Below are 24,135 nucleotides of genomic sequence, written 5' to 3'. Positions count from 1 at the left end.
GGTTCAAATTCCAGCTCTGTCACTTACTAATGGTATGGGATGGGGTCCCTTAATTAACCTGATTCTCCGTGAGCAAACACACAAAATGGTAGTAATACCTGGTGTGGGTACAGTTGAAAATGAGATAAATATGTGAGGTGCTTAGCACAGCGCCTGGCATATACTGAGTGTTCAGGATACATTAGCTAGTATTATTCTCATCAGGGAGATTTCTCCCTAAGCAAGTCAGTATAGGAAGAGCTGCTAAGGTAATTCAGTACCAAATGTATGACATATAAAATATTTTATTACAAAAAGCTCAGTTGCACGGCATTTTAGAAGGAATAGAACATCTCAGACAGCTTTCCTTTTTTCGCTGTTACACAGGAAAGACTAGTAATGTCCACCAATTAAAACCAGGGTCTTACATATCCTCAGGCCTTGGGCCCTCAAAAGAACAGATAGCATCAGGGGCTCTGAGAACCCCACCCGGGTCTCACCCCCACGTAATCATCCAGCCTCTCGTTTGGCTTAATTCACAAAACAGGCCTGTGTCCTTTCTCTAAAGCCCGTCATCTTTCCTACCCACAGTTCAGGATGCCAGGGAGAAAGCGAAGGCATAACTTGTTTTCTTTTGGAAACAAAACAGTCCTAGTGGAAGCAAAACAAAACCACAATCTAAACCAGTTGCTACATATCCTTTCCTAATTGGAACGAGGAATGTGGTCCCCAAAGATTCAGAGTCGAGGAAGGACAAGGGGCAGGATGCCAGCGCCGCATCCCTTGATGGGGTCACAGCATCACGAGATCCCAGGTGGCAGCTCTTTCCGATGCACCTGCTACGTGAGGTTCTGGGGACCGCAGAGTCACTCCCATATCCCAGAGCCCCCTCACCCCCCAGCCCCGTCCAAACTGCTAAGTACACACCTGGCCCCTCCGCTTCTCAACTGTGGCTGAAGTGGCTTCATTTGGGGTCTGTCGGCGTGGAGGATGAACGACAGGAGGGAACACGCCTGGGAGGGGCTCTCAGTCGGGGGGCCGGGCGTCGGTGGCCTTCTCGTGGACCTCATCATACTGTGGGGGGGGAGTCAAAGGCTCGATGGAGGGAGGAGGCACATTTTTGTCTGGCAGGTTGATCCTAAAGTCTTTGAGGTGAAGCTTTTCGGATTTTATCCTTCGAACTTTCAGCGGCTTCAGGCGTTTGGCCAACTTGGAGTTCTGCCGGTCGGGGGGGTTGCCCGGGCTGGTCTCCACGTCGGCCCTCGTTGTGGTGGGGCTCGTCTCATCCAGCCCCGTCAAGGACTCGTAGGAGGGGAGAGACATGCTCATCCTGGGGTTCTGGTCCGGTTCCCGTGCTTCCGAGTAGTTTGTGTTCATCACTTCCTCGTAGCTGGGGACATAGTACCTTGAGGAGGCCTCCTCCTCCTCCTCCTCCTGGCTGCAAGGACAGCAAGCACAAAACACGGGAGTGTTAGCATGAGCTTGAGCCACTGAAAATCACAAATAGAGGAACTTCCCTGGTGGTCCAGTGGTTAAGACTTCGCTTTCCAATGCAGGGAGTGGGGGTTTGATCCCTGGTCGGGGAGCTGAGAGCCCACATGCCCCGTGGCCAAGCAATCAAAATATAAGACAGAAGCCATACTGTAACAAATTCAATAAAGACTTTAAAAAACAAATCACAAATACATGGACTCCGAGTCCCGTGTTGCCACTGGGACCATGTACACCAGCCTTGTGAACAACAAACGTGCCCAAGAAGTCATAAGAGCTAACGCTTCAACGGTTGGCCATAAGCCAGGCACTGTCCCAAGTACATACGAACCAGTGTCATCTTCCTAACGACACTATGAGTTAGGTTCTATTCGTATACCCATTCTATGGATGGGGACACCGATACATTGAGGTTAAGTGACTTGCTTATACCTTTAAGAAGTGGGCGGGCAGGAAATGAATGGCACATCCTCGACTCCATCATATCATCTGGGTGTTAACCTCCCCTGCCTTTTAACCTCTCACTTAACAACATGCCGGGTAGGCTATCCTAATGCCCAGCTGGGTGTCCTCTGACCAAAAATAACACAAACATGCGTGAAACAGCTGCCAGTTTGAAGCAAAACAATTGTCCCTGGGTAGAGGAGGAATAGCTGAAATGTAAAATTTACATGTATCTCAAATTATTCTATGATTTTGTCTTCCAAAGTCACCATTAGACTCAAAGGAGAGGTCAGGTCCTCAGCCTGACTCTCATTTCACTCTTGAAAGAGAAAACCAAAAGGTCCGGGCATTTTTTTACACATTTATAGGGAGTAATGCCAATAGCCATTTTCCGGCACCCTACGTTTGAACCTGTATAGGTGATAATGGCCAACCTCAGAAACCTCATTATGTGCCTGGGCTTTCTTCTCATCTCCTTTAGGAATGAACTTGTGAGCTCATGGCCAGGGTGGGTAATGATGGGGGATTGATTTTCCTTCTTTGTTCTTTTCTCTGTTTCCCAAATCTTCTAGAATATGCCTGACTATCTTTTACTATCGGAAAATTGGTTTAATTTTTCCAAGTTAAAAACAACGCCCATCCCACTATAAAGATAAGACATTCTTACTGAAAATTCAAATGATACAGAAAAATCTAATGAAGAAAATAAAAACATCTGAAATCATTCCACCTGGAGATAATCACCATTAACATTCTGCCATATACCTTTCTAGATCCTTCTCTAATCCCACAGCCCCAACATTTGATGTGATGAAAACCTTCCCTAACATGCTGTGTTATATGTAACCTTCTTTTCTCAATGCGGTGGATACAGACCCATATGAGCAAACACAGGTCAGCGATGGCTGTGTAGGACTCCACTGAATGGGCGTGTCACACTGTAGCTCGACTGACGGGTATTTAGGTCATCACCTCAGTCTTTGCTACTCTCAGCAATGCTCTGATAAACAAATGAGTGCAAACCCCTTTGCACTCGTGTGATTGTCTCCCAAAGAGAAGCTCTTAGGAAGAGAACTGACAGGTGCACACATCTTTACTGTGAACGTCTGCCCCTCGGGTAAGGTTATGTCAGTCAACACTCTCATCAGCAACCCACTTCCCTACAAATCTCCAACCCTGGGGGCAGTCTATCTTGGCCAATACGATAGCCAAGGAGTTACAATGCCTTTTTTTGGTTGTTTGCATTTCTTGACTAATGAGGTTGAACATCTACCGTGTGAATATCTATGAAATGCTTGTTTGTGTCCTTTGTCCATTTTCCTACTGATGTTTTCCTCTTTCATATTCATTTGTAAGGGCTTTTTTTATGCTAGGGATGTCAACCTTTATCATATGTTCCCCAGTTTACCACTCGTCTTTTAAATTTGTTTGTAGCATTTCTGGTCAAATAGAACACTGCTTTCCAGTCTTTTCAACTCAAAGCACAAACACATAGGACATTGGGGTAAATGGACAAGCTTCCAGCCTGGAGGCTCTGGCCACCCCAGGAGCCATGCAGATCCCCTGGGGGCGTCTCAGAATCTTGACACACCTGTAATCCATTCAAACCACATTACTTGGGAAACTTTGGGATCGAAGGATAAACTTATTTGTAAAATGATAAACTGTCTTCTAGAAGCGTTAATGGAAGAAAGCCTCCTAAGCTAAAACGTTCTCATCATTGTTGAGCCCTGCCCGTGTGTGGGTGTGCGTGTCCATCCCCTGTCCGGGGCGGGTCGGCCAGTCCTCACCTGTCTTCCTCGCGGGCGTGAGGCTCGACCCCCGGGTGCTGGACGTGCGCCAGCTCCTCGCTTTGCCTCTGCTTCCTCTTGTCGCGGATGCTCAGGCAGATGGAGAGCAGCAGCAGCATCACCCCGGCCCCGACCAGCACGTAGGCCACCGAGAAGGTCTTGCTCTTGAGGATGCCGCTCCCTATCTCCGTCTTGTTCCCTTGAGCGGTCGGCTTTTCGGCAGCGCTGAACCCGGGCACCAGGTTCCACATGGCCATGATGACCCCGAGGACCAACATCCCCAGGCCAATGGCGGTCAGCGCGTAGTGCGAGCCGTTGGCCTTGGACTGGGCCATCATGCCCGCAGAAGCGGGGCAGGGCCCGGGTTCAAAGAAAGAAAATAAATAAATAAAAAGCAGCAGCAGCAGCAACAAAAAAAACCCCTTAAACTGCTTGCACGAAATCCCTAGCGCCACATTACAAAGACAGCAGCCAGGCTCTCAAGGGATGGTTTCAAGCAGACGTGAGGCATCCGGTGTGGACGGCTGCAGCTGGGGGGTCTGCAAGGAAAGCAGAGAGGAGAGAGGAAGATCAGTTCCCCTTCAAGACGCTCTGGTGAACACGGCAGCTGTGCTCCGAAGAGGGGAGAAGCAGGACTGAGTCACGGGCCCTGGCTGGGCTCACCTCTGATGCATTCCAGACTTCTTATGTGCTCCTGCGCCTTCTGTGATCCGCCTACCCTCCCCCCACCCGAAAAGGAAAAGCCAGGCCTTTCCCTGCAGGAGGCCAGAAAGGTCAGAGCTATAGGTCACTTGAACATTTTCTGCGATTTAATGAAGTGTAATAAAATCTCACCTCTCACCAGGTACGGTGAGGAGAGTAAACGATGGCATGCCTGAGCCGTGATCAATAGTTGTGACAGAATCGCCTGGGTGACTGGTACGGGTCAATGATACGACCCAGTCCAGACTGCCTACTGTGGTCTGTTCACCACCCTCAATGGCTCCCCATTTCCTGCAGCACAAAATCCAGGCTCCTTAGAAACATGCTCATGGCCGGCTTAACCTGGCCCCGCCTCTCCCACTCCTCCCACACCTCACCCTCCTTCGAAAGCCCCCTCCAGCTTTTCTGCCCTTCTCTGATCGCCCCTGCTCAGCTGCCTTCTGTGTGTCCCGCGAGCCCCTGGCAACGGCCGTGGCACGTCTCTCTCTCTCCGTGACCACATTTTTTCCACTCCGCTCCTGGGACACAGCAGGGCCCCCCAAAATGTTTGCTGAATCAAATGAATGAAATGAACAGAGGCTAGATGAAGCTGTCCTGCAAGACACACTTCGGCTGCAGGGAGTTTTGCTTTTCTTAAAGGGGCAGAAGCCTGCACATCCCTCATCTTACCTGCTGTCCCTAGCTGGATGAGAAACCCTCTCCCGTGAAGCAGCTCAGAGACCTGCTCAGGCAGCGGTCAGCCATCCTGGGAGCCCATAACTGTTTGCTGGCTGGGAGATGGAACCAGATGAGCCAGTGACTTGAAGGGTTGAGTACAGAACACTTTCAGGGGGTGGGAGGACCAGCAAGCAAGGCTCCTGGCTAATTACTCCTCAAATACGTTATTCCTGCCACAGGGACCTTTGCAGAACAGTAAAGCTTTACAGCTGTTTAGACGGGCAAGGTCCTGTTTGCCGTTCCACATTCTTTCCACTCCTTTCGAAAGGACGGCTAACCAGGCCACGTGAAATCTGATGCTGCAGAGATATTTTCTCATCAAGCACTGGGTTCCATCTGAAACTGGCCACTTTGTTCAAAAATACTCTAAAAATATTTGGGATAACATCCTCTATCGGTTTGAAGTCTGTTCTTTTTTTTTTTTTTTTTTTCCCACTCAACAAGTATTTCCTGCCCGTCTGCTAAGCAGTGTTAGGAGCTGGAGAAACACTGGTGAGCAAGTTAAGGTCTGGGGCAGGGGGGCGGGGGCTTCCAGGCCAGCAGGAAAACAGTCTATAGGGAATAATAAAGGGGGGAGAAAGTACAGGAGCTGTGGCACTAGGCAGATGGCTGTCTTAAGTCAGGCTGGGGCACATACGGAAAAATCCGTGAGAGCAGCCCCACTTCACGTAGTGGGATCCGCCCCTTGAATGCGCTGTACTATATGCACGGGCACATGTGTGTGTACACACATGCACACGTGGCCCCATGCATGTGTGCTGGTATATGGCCATGCACATGTGTGCGTGCAGAGCACTGAACAGGGATCCTGCTGCAGACATTTGCAGCGAGACCAGCTGGGAACAGTCTACGGCATACACAAGGCTGTTTGCTTCTCACGTCACTCACAGCCAGTGAAAGGAAGCATGAAGGGTTTGGCACCCCGGTTCTACCAAATGGATCGGAGACAAAGCGAGACGTGGAGGGCAGAGGTACAGCCCGAGCCCCGTGCCGGAAGCAGAAGAGAGGAAGAAACCATTTACTGAGCACCTGCTCGGGGCTGGACAGGCAGGCCGCATACCCGGGAGGCTGACAGCCTGTCCGGGAGGCTGTCCTGTTTGTTTGTTTGGCACACGGGCTTAGTTGCTCCGCGGCATGTGGGATCTTCCTGGAGCTGGGATCGAACCCGTGACCTCTGCATTGGCGGGCAGATTCTTAACCACTGCGCCACCTAGGAAGCCCCAGCCTGTTTGTTTATTAAACCAGTGATGGGGCCACGTTACGCTTCCTGCCTCCTCCTCTCATCAATTCTCAGTTCAAGTTTGCCTTATGCTGTCACGTGAGTACAACAGGCCCCCGATGAGAGAGGGGCAGAGAGGAAAACATCAGAACTAACACATTTTTGGGCTTGTTAAACTGTCAGTGACAGAAAACAGGCACTAATACTCAGCGTGGGTGAGGGCGTCGGGATGGACAATTTCATACAATTTTTCTGGATGGCAAGTTTTGGCATTTATGAATCAAAAGTTTCAAAAATGTTTATACCCTTAGACTCTGTAATTCCAACTTCTAAGAATTATGTACAGGGCAAGGATATTCATCATAGCTTTATAGGAGTGAGAAACTAGGAACTACTTAAATAGCCAATAATCTGGATCTGGTTAAATAAAATATGATACACTCACTTATTAAATTATGGTCTCAAAGCAGCTAATGATACATTTTAAAGTCAAATAAGAGTATGTTCAGTGTGATTCTAATTTTAATAAAACTCCACACATTGGTACGTATATATGAATATACAGGGAAAAAGGCTGAATGAGCCTACTTATGTTAAAATAAAAAAGAGACAATATATTTCCATATATGCAAACATGTACGTAAAATCCAGACAAGGCGCACATTCCAAACTTGTGCCAAAGATTCCTTCTGGGGATGGAAGGGGCTTGGGAAATGTAAGTTTTACTCTATTTCTGTATTTTGAATCTTTTACAAACAGAATGTGCTGTCGCAAGACAACATAGCTTGGTGGTTAAGTGTGAGCTTTGGAACCAGGCTGCCCGGGCTCCAAACCTCACTCTGTACCTTCCCAGCTGAGTAACCTTGGACAAGTGACTTAACCTCTCTGTGCCTCAGTTTCCACAACTGTCAGGTGGAGATAAAAGCTCTCTAGGACTCACCTCATAGGGGAGTTATGATAAGTAAAGACGTAAATATACATAAAGTACCTAGCACAGTGTGTGAGCAACACACAGTAGCTTCATACAGAAAGCTTTGTTATTTAATATTATTTAAAGCCTGCATTCTCAGTGGGGTGAGATCACCCACAAGGGGGAAAAATTGGCTCTTGGGGATGGTGTAAAACAATCTTAGCTGTTACAATAGTTTGTGGTCCTCCATGGTACATAAACAGATACTCAGCATATTGGCGGTATTAAAATTTCATGGGGGACGTCCCTGGTGGCCCTGTGGTTAAGAATTCACCTTCCACTGCAGGGGACGTGGGTTCAATCCCTGGTCGGGGAACTAAGATCCCTGATGCTGCAGGGCAACTAAGCCTGCGTACTGCAACTGACTCGATGCAGCCAAATACATAAATAAATAAATATTAAAAAAATTTTTTTCATGGGGTTGCGGGTGGGGGAGCATTACAAAAAGAATGTCTAAAAAGACTCCTTGGGGAAGGACCAATAGTAGGGGAAAAAAAAGGCTGAGAGACACCAATGAATGTATTATATTAAATTTCAAAACACTCAAATTATACAAACCATGATGTTTATAGTTATTTTCTCTGTGTGCTGGGATTAGAATGATTTTTATTTTTGTTTCTTCCTGGGAGGATAAGGATTGGAAAACACAGAAATGTGTTGTTTTTCAAATAAGAAAATGAAATAAAGGTTTTTTTTTGGGGGGTTTGCGGTTCATGGCAGGATTATGTGTCGAGTGGTAGTTCAAAATTGTGCACCGTTTCCACCCTCCCTCTGGAGAACAGGATCTCGACGGTCCCCTGGGGGTGTGGAGACCTAGCTCCCCAAGGTGCAGCTGGCGGCTGTTTATCTTGTTTCTGGCTTGTTGACCCACGTTATATTTAGCATGGTGTTCTTTCCCTTTCAAAAATAATGGAAAGAAGCTAATTTTGTGCTTAGAGGATTTGGGCCACATAGTTTCCAAGATGTCCCTAAAACAGAGCAGCCTTGGTGAACAGCCTGGGGTCCCAGCTCGGCCGTACTCACCTCTGGACCCAGGAGCTGGATCCATCATGGCTCAGGTTCAAGGTGGCCCTAAGGGGTAAGTGAGTGATGCTGTATCTGGGTTTTTAAGAAAATTGTGAACCAGTTAGGAGAGGCACCTACCTGTTGCGACCAGGGGAGGCTCCGGGCAGGCCTGACCACAGCTCTTCATGCTAAAATCTCGAGTTAAGGACCCACCTGTAAAAAACCAGAAATGCAGCTTTCTAAGTAAGCTGTGAACATGTCAATTTGAGGCCCTCCTGGGGGAGGCACGTGTTTTCTTTGCTTTTCGGGGGGAAGGTACATGCAAGAAAAGTTGTATCAAAAGAAGCCAAGATTCTGTACCAAGAGTGGGGCTGCAGAAGGATGACGATATGGCAGCTACACTGACGAAATCTTTCCAGGGTTTTCTCCATCTTACACAAGTACTCCAGAGAGTAAAAGGAGAAACACTCCCCAGGTCATTTTACGAGGAATGTGTAATCTTGACCCCAAAAGCGACAAGGCAGGAAAGGAAAATGACAGATCAGTTTGATCTGCCAGCACAAAAACAAAAATCCTAAACAAAATACCAGCAAATGGAATCCACCATTTTCCAAAAAGGTTTATCCCAAGAATGTGGAGTTGATTCAACATTAGAAAATCGAATAATGTCATGTACCAGGAGAAAGGATAAACCACAACAGCAGCTGGCTATGCAGTTATAGTCCAGTGGAGTACTATGCAGCAGAGAAAAGGAATAAACTGCAGCTACATGCACCAGCATGAACCGTTCTGACACCTGTGAGGTTGAACAGGAAAGCAAATTGCAGAGCAACACACACAGCATGATTCTATAATATTATATGAAGTTCAAAACCAGGCAATGTATTTCTTTATCATTGTAATTATTAGCAAGAAAGGCAAAATTATAAACTAAAATTTAGGATAACAGTTACCTCCCTGGAGGAGTGAGAAATGGTGTCGGGGAGGAATAGTGAAGGGTACTTGGGTGTTTATTAAATTATTTCTTAAATGTCGCATATATCTTATATATACTCTTTTGATTGGCTGGAATATTTTGCAATAGGAGATTCTAAAAGTCCATCAGTGTCTTTCCATAACTCTCAGCTTAAAATCCAAACTCCTCTGCTGTGGCCTTCAAATCCGACTAGACTGAACTGGGCTCCTGCCTCTCTCATACTTTCTCTCTTGGCTCACTGACTCTCTGTGGCTTCCTGTCTGTTTCTAGTCACCCTAAGCACATCCTGCCCCAGGGCCTTTGCACTTACTGTTCCTGATACCTGAAACTTTTCCACCACCTCTTTTGTTTGTCCACTTCTTTACTCCTTCTGTCTCTCAGCTCAACTTCTACCTTCTCAGCAAGGATTTCCTTGATCACAGTATAAACAACGTTCCCTCCCTCACCCAGCTACTCTCAAGCCCCCCATGCTTCTGTCCTTATGACACTCCTTCCCATGGATGGATGACATCACCTCAGTCTACAATCATCTTGTTTTGCTTTCCTGTTGCCTCCTTGTCTCCCCCACTGGAGTGTAAACTCCCTGAAACAAATTTCTGCCTGTTCATCTCTGTATGCCCAGCACCCAGCACGTGTGTCAAAACCATAACAGGTGCTTAACATCTATTTGTAGAATGAGTGAATGGCTATCTAGAAAGTTAAAAAGTTTAATTGATGTCCCATATCAATTAGGGGAAATGCCTAGTCCAAGGCTGGCACTGAGGGGGAGAGGATTAGCTAGAGCTCATGTTCAGGATACCCAAATCTTGTGTCCGTACACAAATGATTTGCCAGTAACATGGGAAAGGCACCCAGGTTACATGTGACTTCCATTCTGGCCCGAGATGGTGACTCTATCAATATTCCCTGGTGGGGTTTGACGTTTCAGCTGGTGCCTGGTCTTCCCAGAAGGAGGTGAGCACCCTGAGCCTGGTTCCTCTTCCTCCAACCTGGGCAGCTGCTATCTTTACTCCCAAGCACATCTCTGGCCAAGCAGAGCCAGAGCCAGGGATTTCCCTGGGGGCAGGGGAAGAGCTGTGCCCCAGGGGAGAGTCATCATAGCTCTGACATCTGAGTGCTCACCTGGCTGAGACCCCGGGGTGGGGGTGGGGGTGTCATTGTCACCAGTCCACACTTGGACTAGAGCCTCTTTCTATATAGACACGGAGACAATATGAAGAAAACCATTTCAATAAAATCAAACAATAGAAAACAGCACTGTCCTGGCTGAAACAGGGCACAGGGTTCCAAGCATTGATGGGCGCGCCTTCCCTTGCCCCACTCTCGCTGAATCCCAGCAATTCTCGTACACCGTTTAGAAACCTGGGCTCTGATCTAGACCCTCCTGTGGCCTTTGAGCTCTGCCCTGTGGCCCCAGAAGGCACAGTCCCAGAAGTGTCAGTCCCGTTCCAGAAGGGTCCAGCCCGGCCGGCTTTAGCGGGAGGAGATCTCGGCCGTCAGAGGTGTCTGGCAGCACAACCGGCCCCGTGACAAAGAAGCTCCTTGACCATTCTCCCCGCGCCCCAGCCTCCTCCTGCCAGGCTGCATAATTGGGAAAGGGATCCCGGCTCCATTCGCAGGAACCAGGCTGTGCTACATTCCCATCACAAAGGAAGAATTCAGTGAGGCCCTTGCGGCCAAGTTTCAGCCCACAATCACTTTTGTCACCGGAGTTCCAGTCCCAGGCCGTGGGGAGGGGGCGGGGGCGGGAAGAAAGGCTCTGAGTCACCGCTGCCGCTGCCCCTGTTCCACCTGGGAGTTTCAGGCCACCTCCCCAAGAGCCGAGGTCAAAGGGTGTCAGGTTCCTGTTTAGAACAGGTTCTTGTAGACTGTGCACTCAGGAAAAAGCGAAAGGCACTGTGCAAATGAGTCACAAAGGTAGAGGAGAGGGGAGGAGGGCTGCCTCAGCCAGAGAGCGCTGATGGGAAAAAGAAAAAGAAAGGATATTGATAAACTTCGAGGCAGAGTAACAACAATAATAGGAACAGTACAAGAAAGAATCAGGCACCCTTTCTAAAGGCATCCAGTCCTCACAGACGCCCTTCAAAGATGATTAGCCCCACTATCTCTGAGTCTCAGAGAGGTTAAGCAATTTGTCCTGGGTCACACAGCTATAAGCTGGAGAGTCAAGATTCACAATCTAGTTGACTTGGAAGCCCACCTCCTTTCCCTTGCACCACACCAGCCCCCACAAGGCGGTGGGCCACTCCCTGGGCGGGGCAAGTAGGCCAGAAACGGGCAACGCACCGTTCACCCCTGCAGATACTTCATGGCCAAAGCACGAGGGGTAACAGGTATGCATTTCTTTTAAAATGACTTTTTAAAGAATTTGGTTCCAATGATTCCAAAGTGTACCAGGGGCTTTGGGGAACACACCGATGTGTGAGACTACTTTTACAGTACAGCAGGAAGACAGGCGGCTCTTCCTCATAGAAAGGAAGTCAACATCAGGTAAGAGGGAACGTGGGTTAAATGCCAACTCTGTGCCAGGCCCTCTGTTGAGCTCTTTCTGTGCATAATCATTTAATAGTTATTAGTTCTATTTAGGACACTGAGGTTCAGAGAGGTAAAGTAACTGGTCCAATGTCATGCAGCTAGTACAAGGGGTAAGGTATGTCTGATTCTAAAGCCCACGCTTTTCACCACTAAGTGGTACTGCTAAAATGGGGCATGTAAAATGAGCCTCCAGAAAGAGTGAGCAATTCACTTTGAAGGAGGCTGGAAGGAGGAGGATAAAGAGCAGCTGTGCGGGGCCTGGAGGCGTCCGTAAACTTTCCTTGGGCAGAGTTTGGGGGCAGGAGGAGATTAAGGTGTCCTGTAGAAAGGGTTCAGCCTGGGAAACTGCACAGAGATGGGAGAGCAGACACCTCCTAGGATGCACCACTTCTTGCAGAGAAAAGAGGCAGCTTCCCCTCTGCAATATAAGATATAAGTGAATTTTATAAGACTTGATGTCTCCAAGTCGCCTTCTAATCCCTTAAGTGTTGGCGAAATTAAGGAAGGAAATTAAGGAATACAAATTCAAGTCTGAAGACTCCGTGAGCCACAAACAGAAGAAGCAAGTTAATAAACCAGGTATCTTTGCTTCAGGAGCTTGACACAGTGTCATTCTTTAAGCACGTGGCTGGCGTATGACCCTACTTACAGGGCTGGCACTGGGGACCCGGTCTCGAGGGCGCCAGCCACAATCAACATTGCTCGGGAAACATGACATCTCCGTGTTTTTCACTGCCAGGATGCAGTCTGAGAGCTCCTGTCACCATCAAAGCGGGTCTGATACCTTGCTCCTTCTCCAGGCTCTAGGGGTGGGCTACCAATGGCCTGCTACTCTGTTAAGCAGGGCTGAGCATAGGTGTGGACCCCCCAACCCGGCCACCCAGCCCCGGCCCACCATCAGCAGCTGTGAAATATCTGCTGCTACTTCCTGGACACTGACTGTGTGCTGGGCTCATGCTAAGCTCTCTGCACAGGTTAGCTCGTTTATTCTGCCCAAAGACCATATGAGGAGGTCCCCACCTTTGTCCGTGTTATCACTGAATATATTGAGGCACAGAGAGGTTGAGAAACCTGTCCCAGGTCTCACAGCTTAGAGGTGGTGGCCCTGAGCACAGTCTCCCGGTTTAGAACTTTCTCATCCATGGAACAACAGAAAACCAGCCTTTCGGCCAAGCTTGATGAACTCAGATCAAGGCAAGGCAGCATCCCTGTTACTAAGGGCTGGCTCTGTGGTCCCGCCACGGAGGCTACCCTCTGGGCGCGAGAACAAAGTTAAGTGAGATGTCACAGCTGACCTTCCAGAGACCAGGAGCGCAGACATCTGAGGCTCAGCTCCGAGTCTGGGGAGGTGGGAGGACTGGGGGCCTGGTGGGGAGAGACTGGAGTGCAGAGCACATCTTGCCTTGCTGCCCCGGGCTGCTGGCCAGGCTTCTGTGAAACAGTGGGTCCAGCAGCATCTGCGTCTGGACACACTGTTTGTCCTCGTGTAGCGGGCCGTTTTTGACACCAACTTGATTTGCTTGGTTCTTCCTTCTCAAGAGGCATTTTGCAGCACAAAGTAGAGGAGGGCAGAGGGGAGAACTTCTAAAATCAGAGACTACGGAGGTTGACTGCAAGGGTCAACTCTACCTACCACGTGGTGGGATTCCCTGGGTGGGCGTCCGTAACTCAGCTCTGCTACTTAAGAGTTACCTAGCAGGGTGAATTCTTACCTCTCTCAGCCTGTCGCCTTATCTGTAAGAGGGGACTGATACTGGGATCTACCTGGCTGGGCTGTTATGTGTTATGAGCTCCAAGTTTTGAGTTACAGGTGCTTATTCACGCACTCCACAAAGTATTCACTGAGCGTCTCCCACTCACCAGGGCCTGCTCAAGTGCTGGGGACAGAGGAATGAATAAAACAGACAGAAGCTTTCTCCTGTAGGGCCCACAGACCACCAGCCTAACAGAGAAAAGGCTGCAGAATGTTGGCTGGTGAACCAAGCTAGAGGAAAGCTGTGATGCTGAGCTAGGCAGGAGGGAGAGCTGGTGGTGATCAGGGAACACAGTCACCGGGAAAGGCATATCTGAGCAAAGACTGGAAGGAGGCGAGTCACCCAAGGAAGCGCGTGGAGATCAGAGAGAAGGGCTCCCACAGAACCAAAGTCCTGAGGCAGGAGCCTGCCCAGCCGTTTCCAGGGACAGTAAAGCTGATGTATCAATGAGTGAAGGCCTTGAGGGCCTTCTCCCAGTGCCCGGCAGAGAACACTGCTCTAATGATGTGTCAGCTGTCATTTACATACCTGTGGAGGCAGGTGAGAAGCCATCCACATTGAAAGAGGCCCAGAACAGGTGAGTCGCGCTAATTCAAGGTCATTCGAGTTGGGGATAGAGAAGAATCTGGGGTCCAGTGCAGGGCTATTTGTGACTCACCACCCCATTATTTCTCAGAATTTGGGAAAAGGCATGTGGGAGGCTGAATAACAGCCCCGTCAAAATATCCAGATCTTAATCTCTGGAATCTGTGACTGTTACTTTATATGGCAAAAGGGACTTTCCAGGTGTGATTACATCAAGGCTCTTAAGGAAAGGAGCTGGGATTATCCAGGTGGGTCTAATTTAGTTACAAGTGTTCTTATAAGGGGGAGGCAAAAAGTCAAAGGAGGAGGGAGGAAATGTGATGTTGGCAGGAAGAGGCTGGCGTGATGGGGGATGGGGCGGAGGGGCGGGGGTCCCTAGCAAGGAAAGCAGGCAGCCTCGAGAACTGGGAAAGGCAAGGACTCGGATTCTCCCCTGGAGCCTCCAGAAGGAGCCGGCTCCTCTGACACCGTGACTTTAGCTCACGAACCTGACTGCCAGAGAATAAATCTGTGTTGTTTTCAGCCCCCAAGCTCGGGGTAATTCCTTATAGCAGCCACAGGAAATGACTACCGGCAGCATTCGTGGTCATACCTTTCTATGGACACCTGCCAAGCCTCGGACTGTTTACTTACCTGATGGTTTAATCGGGCACAGTTCCTTACTCCTGACCAAACCAATCACTTGGTGGATTTTGCACCCACTCCTTGTGAGACCAGGTTGGAGGGAAGCTGGGCAACCTGGCGCTCCTTGACCTGGTTTACAGGTTAACCTGCGATTCCGCTCTGGAGCCAAGCCTGCACCTGTTCTAACTCTGCTGGGATAGAAACTGTGATAAAGGCGAACACTCTCAGGCTGGAATCAGCAGGCTCTCCCGGTGGCTCAAAGCTACAGTTCCTAAACCCTGAGGACAAAACAAGGCGGATGTTTATTTTATGTGGTCTTTATATGAGGGGTTTTTAACCAAAACCAGAGGTGTGTAGAGGAGACAGACAGACCTCTGCGGACTGATGAATCCTGCAGAACTAAAGCCCTCCCTGTTCCCAGGCCTTTATCAGACTAGCCCTGATTCTGGAAATTAGGACACAGTTTGAGAAAGTTTATCCTGCCCATATCTGGACATTTTCTTTTTTAGCTACAGCAATGCTGTCTCCATAGACGTGGTTCCCAAACCTTCTGCCAAGAGCCCTTTGGAAACACAGCTGAACTGTCCAACCCTCTCCCTACCCCCTCTTCTCCACTTTCCACCTGCGATTCCTACTTGAAGCATTTTAGCCAGAGCTGCTTTTTCCAGCCCTCAGTCTCTTCCTGCTTCTGATTTTTAGGAAGTCGCCTGTCACACTCAATTCTTTTCCCAGCGGTTACATTTTGGAATTGCAGCAACAACCATGCACATTTCCTAAGCGCTTACCAAGTGGCAGGCACTGTGCTGGGTGCTGTCCGTGCATTTATTATTAATAATAATAACTCCACTTATAATTGCATTTATAAAATTTAGTATATTTTATATAAATATTCATGACTGACTTATTATAACTATGTATTTAATATAATTATATTTTAATTTATTATTTACTATCCTGTTTACATTTCCCCAAAACCCTAATGAGGAAGTCTCTAGAATAATCCATTTCACAGATCAGGAAACTGAAATTCAGAGAGGTCAAGGTACCTACTCAAAGTCACACAACAAATGGCACAGCAGAGATTCAAACTGGATGTGTCTGACTCCAGAGCTAGCATGCCCCACCACCCACGGCCTGCCAGTCCCCACACTCTGACAGAGAGCCCCCTGCCCACGCCCTGGCTGCTAGAAGCCCTGCCTAGGCCGACCTCAGCCTCTGTGGTCAGGAGGTAGAATTCCTTGTTTTCCTTCCTCTCAGTTCCCCTCCATAAGAGCCAACTTCCCCTGAGTGAGTCACTCAGTGCCCTGCAACCCTGATACTCATCTGGATAGACTGTAAATAATTGACACTGATGTGTAATCATAAAACTGGTATCGGGGTTAAAACGGGGCGGCCTACAGGAGAAGGAGAAAAACAGCTCGGGTGTGTGTGGGGGGCTTGCTTTGCAGGGTGGGGGGCTTGGGACCTCTTTCACGTTGGGAGATAAAACAAGAACCACCCCTGCACTGGAGCTTACGACCGCCAGGGCGTTGCCCATGCTTTCCGGTACCTTCTCCCTTGCTGTTTCTGGCAGCTTGTGAAGGATGTGCTTCTGTAACCCTACTTTACAGAGAGGTCAAGGTCAAGGCAGTCAGTGCAGTTAAAGCCCTCTCTGTCCAGTGGTGATTAGAACAGACAGAATCGACCTCACAGGGTTGAGAAGTGAATGTTTTATCCACATTAAGTGTACAATGTTGTGTATACAGGAAGTGCCAAGACATGGTGCAGCGAGGGAAGGGTGACATTTGGATTCCCCCAGCCTGTTACTGGCCCACACTCACCACCACCCACTCCCCCAGGTTTTAAAGTCTCCTAGGAACCGAAAAAGAGTCATTTTGCTTTCTTTGCAGCCAACAGGTGATACGGCAGTGGCTGCCTTATCTATGGATAAGCCCCGATGAAACTGCTGAGAGGCAAAACGATTTCTCAGGGGCCTCAGAGGGCACAGTTTGGCTGCCTTTCCTCTCTGCCATCTGATCTGTAAGTGCCAATCAGGACCCAGCTAAGTGCTGGGGAAGGGATGTGCCAGACACAGCTGTGCCCTACAGGTGACATCTCACCTCTAAACATAGGTCACATCTTGAGAGAAGGTGACAACTCACTAGGCTGATACTCAGTAGGATGATGTTGTTTTGCCTACTCGTGGTTCCCAATATCCACACTTCCCTTCCTCTGTTATCAAGAAAACTTCTGATGCTCAGTTTCCCATGGCTTCTCAGAATAAAGACAGCATTACCCAGCCTCTTGGGCAGTTGGATGTGCCGTATGACTACGTTCTGGCTAATGTACATAAACAGAAGTGTATATCAGGGGAGAGGACATTCAGGAAGGTTTCTTAAATGGAAGGAACATGTCTTTTTTATTCCCCCATTCCTATTGGCTGTAATGCAGACATGATGGCTGGATCTCAGCAGCCATACTGGAGCATGAGGTAGGTGATGGCAGAGCAACAAGATAGAAGGAGTGTGGGTTCCTGGTAATCACAGAGCTAGCCTCGCAGCCCTGGACTGCTGACCTCTGGACTCTGTTTACATGGAAGAAAAATAAAGATTTATTTTACTGAATTTACAGTTATTTAGGGCTTTTTGTCACCTAAACCAGCCCAGACCTGGTGAATAGTAACAGTGAATTTATTTGTAAGACTCAGTATGGTCTTTCTGACAGAGCCAGAGCCAGAGGTGGGAGAAGAGGGCAGCCTGGTCAAAGAAGCCAAGAAGGACTCCTCAGGCAAAGGAAAAGTTCCCCAGAAGGTACAGGGTCCAGAAGTTTCAGGAAGAGGTGTCAAACAAGGAGGGGCAGCAGTTAGCCTCAAGCACCCTAGAGAAGTTCAAAGGATGCTGTTGTTCCTGCCCAGTGAGCACGCCTAATCCTAGTGCAACAGCACTCTAATTTTCCTTTGCCAGGGCCTCCCCACTCTCAGCCCAGGTGTGTGACCCAAACCCTGCCTCCACAGGTGGGCACATGCCCCAGGCCTGGCCAGTCAGGGCATTCTACGCCCCTGGGATGGTTGCCCTGGGGAGGAAAGATAAAATGGAGTGGAGGAGGGGAGAAAAAAAGAAAAGGAAATAATAATAACAATAATAAAACAAGAGAGTGGCCCAGCAAGGACCACAGGTGATGATGTGGCACAAATTAAGGTGTAGATGAACCCAAGCTTCTAAGCTGAGGCCCAGCACCTTCACCTGCCACCCCACGAAGAAATGCTGGTTCCCTAATTCTACAACAATAATCCAGCAGAGAGAATCCACAGAGCTGAGTGTGGCCAGTGTAATCCCAGGCTGGATGCGATAGGAATGGACTGATGGCTGCTGAGCTCCACTGGATGGTGTGGGTGACAGCAGTCACACCCAGGTGGCTGTTGGCATGGCCAGTGGGAATCTGCTCCATGCCAGGGCTGCTCTGTTCAATGCAATGGCCACTAGCCACGGGTGACTAATGAGCTCTTCAAATACGGCTGGTCTGCAGTGAGATGGGCTGTACAAGTGTAAGATACACACCACATTCTAAGACTTAGTAGGACAAAATGCATATCTTATTAATATTTTTAATTAATTCCATGTTGAAACGATCTATTTCAGATATATTAAGTAAAACATATTACTAAAATCAACTTAGCCTGTTTCTTTGTACCTTTTTAAAAAATATGGTTACCATTTAAAATTAAAAATTTAAATTTAAAATTACACGTGGGGCTCACATTCTATTTGTATTGGACAGAACTGTTCTAGAATATTAGCTTCCAGGGTAGGAATTTCTGTCTGCTTTGTTTGCTGTTTTCTCTCTGTCCTAGAACAGGGCTGGTCCACGCAGGAGGAGCTGAATAAATGTTCACTGAGCGAATGAAAAGCATAACATAGTGGTATCACGGAATTTAATAAAAGAATGAGTAGCTGACCTAGTGGTGTCACAGAAAATACAGAGTCCTGTGTTCAATTCAGTACACCCCATCCTGGCAATGCACTTCACCTCCGAGGGCCTCAGTTTCTGCATCTGTAAAAGGGAGATGCTGCTTCTGAGGGTTCAGTGGCGTAACCAAGGCCCGGAAGCCTGCCCCAGAATTGGAGACTGGTTGCTGCCGCCGCTATGTGTGTGGGAAACCTCGGGAGGTGAGAGGCTGGACGGCTCTGCCGAGGAGCCCTTGCTATTTTGGGTGAGTGAATGATACACCCAAGTGATGTGTCAGGTCGTGGCCTCCAGCAGCTGCTAAGAGGTTGACGCCCTCACAGCAGTGTCTCGACTGCTCCTGCTGCAGGAACCACAGCCATGTCCCCAACTAGATGGACGGCAGCAGCTTGGAGACAAGGCCCGGAACTGGTGTCAGCTGTGACTGAAGACCAGGGGAGGCACGCTCCGTGAGCACCTGTAATGGCCCTGATTGGGGAGCTCCCAGGGTGACAGGACAGGCTGTTCTATGGGGCCTCTCAGAGGCCTTTCCAGAGAAGAAATTAGTGATGAAAAATGCACCTGTATTTCAGATGCGCTCAGTGAGAACACGGAGGCCTGAGGAGGTGGGGAAAGTGGCTGCGGTAACACCCAGCAGGGGGCTCCCTGGGCCAGGTGAGATGCTGGGAACCAGTGACGGTTCATCATCCATCAACACAGGTGAAAATCTGATAAACACCTACGGATCCCCCTCTCCCCGCCCCCGAAGGGCTGTTAGTTTCCTGCTGCTGCTATAACAACTTACCATAAATTTAGTGGCTTTATAGCAACACAAATCTACTCTCTTACAGTTCTGGAGGTCACAAGTCTAGAATCAAGGTATCAGCAGGGCTGCATTGCTTCTGGAGGGTTTAGGAGAGAATCTGTTTTCTTGCCTGCTTTGGCTTCTAGAGGCTGCCTGCATTCCTCAGCTTCTGGCCCCTTCTCCCATCTTCAGCCTCTGCTTCTTCATCACATTTCCTTCTCTGACTCTGACTCTCCTGCTTCCCACTTGCAAGGATTCTCGTGACTACATCATGACCACTTGGACACTGTGAATCTGCCTAGGCCCTTTAACCATATAAAGTAACATAGTCACAGATTCTGGGATTGGGATGTGGGAGAGGAGGGTCATTCTTCATTCATAATTTCGCTATTCAGCATACCATAAGGGCCCCCAGGCACGATCCTGTAGAATTTCAGGGGTCCACTGGCTTTTCACCAACTGTCTGCCAGAAAAAGCATCCCCACTCAGATATCAGGAGCACCTGGATATAGACAAGGTGTACCATTACAAAGGCAGGGTGGGGTGGGGGATTATACATTTTACAAGAGGGCCTTTTGTTTTCAGAGCCTGTATCTTTCAATCATGATAATAATAGCTAACATGCATTGAACGCTTCCTCTGAGCCTGGATCATCTCATTTAATCTTCACAAACACCTTGCCATCATCCCCGTGTTACGATTGCCCAGAGAGGTTACGTGACGTGACCAAAGCCTCGCGTTCATAAGTAGCAGAGAGAGGCTGTGAACCAGATAGTCTGAGTCCAGAGTCCCCCTAAAATCCTGCCTCTCACCTGTCCCCAAGCCGTGCTTTAAAGAATGGGTTTTTAAACATCTACACGCTGCTTCCATGAACCTGGCAGTCCTTTGTCTAATATCAGAATCAGATTTGCTGAGCGATGGAACGGGCGTGTCCAGGACCACTGAGTGACAAAGACGCACGTCAGTGTCTTAAGTAACCTGCTTGCAAGCTAAGGGTCCGGGCTGAGTACCGACCCGGTGCCTCTCCCCTCCTCGCTCAGCCCCTGGGACCCAAGGCTCACGGGGCTGCTTGAAGCCCTGCCTCACGTGCAAGGACTCTGCCCGTCTCTGAGCTGCCGTAGCACCGGGATGGGGGTTGTGACGCCCGCACTCAGAGCCCTTCCTGGGCCCGAGCACTGGGCTGGCCACTGTCTCATATCATCTTTGTAGCTGGAATCATCAAAACGCTCTCTGGCTGCTCCCTCATCCCCACTGTAGGAGGAGGGAAGGGGGCTGGGGGTGGTGACCAGTCAGAGGTGACAGGCTCTGCCCAGATTCGAACCCAGATCATCCACCCGGGAGCCCCACGGTGGGTGTCAGGGTCTCCAGTGCATCAGTGGGTCGCGTCCCCTGTCCCCTCAGGCTAGGAGCTAAGCCACATTGTCTCTGCCCCACAAAGGCCCTGGACAGCGCAGGAGTTAATTAAGTATCTCCCAGGTTTGGGCCTTAATTTACCCTGCAGAGTGTTTAGATCTGAAGATCACCTGAGGAATCGTAACGCCACGCATTTGGTACAGAACGTTATCACTGAAGCAAAGGCAGCCAGAGCAGGTGAGGGTGATCAAGGGTCAAGACTGCTCCCTGAGCTGGAAGAAACGGCTAGGCTGAACAGTAACAATGGCCATGCAATTACAAGAGTAACCACCACCACCACCACCACCACCACCACCACCAATAATTATAATGATGATAAAAGTAGGTGCTACTTCCTTAGTGGCCCCAACAAGCTGGGCAGGGATGGATGGTGCTGCCTGGCGAGGGTGGGCCCTGAGGGGCAGGAGCAAGGCTTGCTGTCCCCCTCCAGTCACTGATTCCACAAACATTAGCTGCACACCCACAACAGGCCAGGCAGTAGTCCAGGAGCACAGGGATGTGGCCACAGGCATCTCAGAGAAACCACCTGGTGAGAGACATCCCACAGGTTTGCCCTCTCTTTACAAAACTCCACTATCAAATAGGAAAATCCCAAAGAGGTAACCAGAGGGATGCTTACTATTATTCCAGAAGTCTCTATAGGGACCCTGGGAATAGTGATCCAGAGCCTGTGACCCATGAGGGTCACTGGAGGCCCAGGGGAAGGACCACGCTGGGCTGGGGGAGTCAGGCTGCCCAGGGCTACCTGGATGAGTGCACAGATGCTGAGTGCCGGGCCCCTTCTCCTGGCTCTATGACTGGGTGTGGCCAGGCCTGGCCAGTCAGATCTTCCTATTTGCCAGTGGTTGGGCCTCGGCCCATCTAGGACCAATAAGACTCAGTTCTCTACTGTTGAGGAAATACTGGTGAGGGGAGTCCCCTCTCTCCTTCAGGGCCCTCCCCTGCTGGGTTTGCTGGAAGGACAAGACGTTGCCCCCAGGCTTGCTGGTCCTTGAAAGGGGAGAGGCTGCCAGCATGGAGGAAACAAGAACTGAGACGGAGAGTAAGACGTAAACCCATGAATCCTGCTGGGTCTACCAATGATTTTGCTGCATGAATCGATACATACACTCTTTGCCTGATAAAAAAAAAATAATGACTAAACACCAAAACCAAAACCAAACCAGCCAGTTGCCCCCAACCTTCCCTTTTCCAAGGCGCGCTGGGGCTGACGGAGCCACCACCTTCCACTCGGACATCCGCCTCCCATGTCCCCTCGGATTGCGGTCAGGCCACAAGTGGGAGTTCTGGAACATGGGGTTAGAGTCAAGAGCTCGTTCCAGGGTTACTGGGTCTGTTTCCTTGGCTGGAATGTTTTGAGGAAGACAGTCATGGTCACTCACTGACAGAGGCCTATGCCCGTGGCCGTGACCGAGGAGGGACACTGTCACAGGGCTGAAAGTTGGCACATCTGTCCCCAGGGCACTGCCCTAGAACACACCACCCAATAGTGGTTGTCATAAATCACCAGGGTTGGGAATGCCTCTAGGTGGTTAGCAGGAAATAGAGAGCAGGAGAACCAGGCCTGTCCTTGAAAACGTTATTGCCAAGGTTATAATGTACAGCGAGCAAACGGATCCGCACATAGCAAAAAAGGAAGCAGGAAGGGAATGCATTGGAAGGGCACGTGGGGACAGGGGACAGGCACACACGCCCGAGGGGGTGCCGTCTGTGCCCCGTGGGCAGGCGCTGTGCCGGCCACCGAGATAGCCATCAGCAGCAACCTGTCCTCAGCCTTTACGCCCAAGAGGGGCAAAAGAGAAGAAAAACTAGGAAGGCTGACAAATTGGGGAGGGGGACAGGAAGGAATAAAGGGGCATGAACAACCCAAAGAAGGAGAGAAACGTGAACAAAATGGAGTGGACACCGTGAAAGCACGGGAGGCGGAAGAAAGAAGGGGAGAGGCCAGAGAAATGAAGACCTGGTTCCTGGGAGACTGCTGGGGGCCGAGGGGTGGATGGGGGCGCTGGGGGTGCGGGTGGGGCAATCTTTGAAAGGAAAGGTGGGCCTCATGGTCCCACTGGGCAGCCGCTGCCTCTCTGGTCAAACAGCCAGGCCTCTGCTTTCCTGGCAGCTGCCGCAGGTTTGTGTGCACAGACAGCCACGGAGAGCCCTAGAGCGGGGTCGCCGGGACCCACGCCTGCCACTCCGCACTCATCACGGTGCTTGGCCGAACATAAAGGGGACAAGACACAAGCTGGGCCCTGGGGAAAGGCCACGCTGCTGGAGGGCCCACCACCTCCTGCTTGGTCCAGGCTGACCTCGTACCTCACCTGGATACTGGCCACAAGGGCTTCCTCCATGGCCTCCCTGCCTCCCGGCCTGCCCTCTTCCACTGCTCTCAGGGGGCTCCTCCCCAAAGGCAAATGTGATCACACCGCCAGCGTTAAGACCCTTCTGTGGCTCCCCATGGCCCCTGGCCCCTGCCTGCCGCTCCCCTGGGGCCTGGGCTGATTTCCACGCAGTTTCCATGCACGCTCTCACGGCATCCTCCCCATGACCTGATCTCTGCAGATAACATAACTGAGGCTGGGAGAGGTCCCGTGACCTCTGCGGTCCCCCATGTTGGCGGAGTCACCATCTTCCTCATCAGGCCTGGAAACCCTGCTCACCCACGACTCGGGGTCTCCCTCACCCAGGGCCAAGTCCCGCCCACTCTTCCTCCTTTTCTGTTTCCACGGCTGCCACCCTGGGGTGAGCCCGCCACACCTCCCTGTGCCCACGTGGTTTCCTGCCCCAACCCTGCCTTCCTGTCCAGTCACTCCAGCATGCTGTTGCCACTTTGAGTTTCAGAAAACAGCCTCTTTCATTCTTTCTCTCACCTGCTCAGAAGCCTTCGGGGGCTCCCCAGTGCCAAGGAGTCTAAGGCCAAACCTTAGCTTGGTGCTCAGGCTCTGCTCCGCCTGAAGGATCTGGGAAAACAGGTACAGAGGATTCCCCGGAGGCTTCCTAACGCACCTCCTCCTCACTAAGGTTCCCAGCCCCCTCACTGGCCAGGCAGGGGTCAAATCGCTTGGGGGTGGGATGGGGAGAGGATGGGCCAGTGGAGACCACAGCTGGATTCCAGGTGTAGGCGCCCTCACTGCTGCCAGAGCTGACCTCCCCGACCTGCAGGGTCCTCACCCGGGGTCCTCCAGGGGTGGGGCATCAGTCTTTCCACGTGGGG

The 24,135-nt window shown here is 50.1% G+C and overlaps 1 protein-coding gene across 6 annotated transcripts in view; it reads right to left on the bottom strand.

Moving 5' to 3' along the window:
* Positions 1 to 268: 268 nt before the first annotated feature.
* Positions 269 to 24,135, bottom strand: part of TMEM51 (transmembrane protein 51) — a 48,921-nt gene continuing 25,054 nt past the window's right edge. For 4 of the 6 annotated variants that reach the window (XM_057696977.1, XM_057697004.1, XM_057696985.1 and 1 more), the window contains 3 exons: positions 8,456 to 8,530; positions 3,705 to 4,243; positions 269 to 1,417 (listed from right to left, as the gene is read on the bottom strand). In XM_057696977.1, coding sequence (XP_057552960.1) covers positions 1,006 to 1,417; positions 3,705 to 4,042 — 750 coding nt within the window. In that variant the 5' untranslated portion in view covers positions 4,043 to 4,243; positions 8,456 to 8,530 and the 3' untranslated portion in view covers positions 269 to 1,005. Of the gene's footprint in view, positions 1,418 to 3,704; positions 4,244 to 8,455; positions 8,531 to 10,415; positions 10,465 to 19,917; positions 20,020 to 24,135 lie in introns of those variants that run through there. The other 2 variants (XM_057696994.1, XM_057697014.1) reach the window with 2 other exon arrangements.

The sequence above is a fragment of the Hippopotamus amphibius genome, chromosome 1 (genome assembly GCF_030028045.1).
Source record: "Hippopotamus amphibius kiboko isolate mHipAmp2 chromosome 1, mHipAmp2.hap2, whole genome shotgun sequence".
Classification (NCBI taxonomy): Eukaryota; Metazoa; Chordata; class Mammalia; order Artiodactyla; family Hippopotamidae; genus Hippopotamus; species Hippopotamus amphibius.
This window is presented reverse-complemented; position numbering and strand designations above follow the sequence as displayed.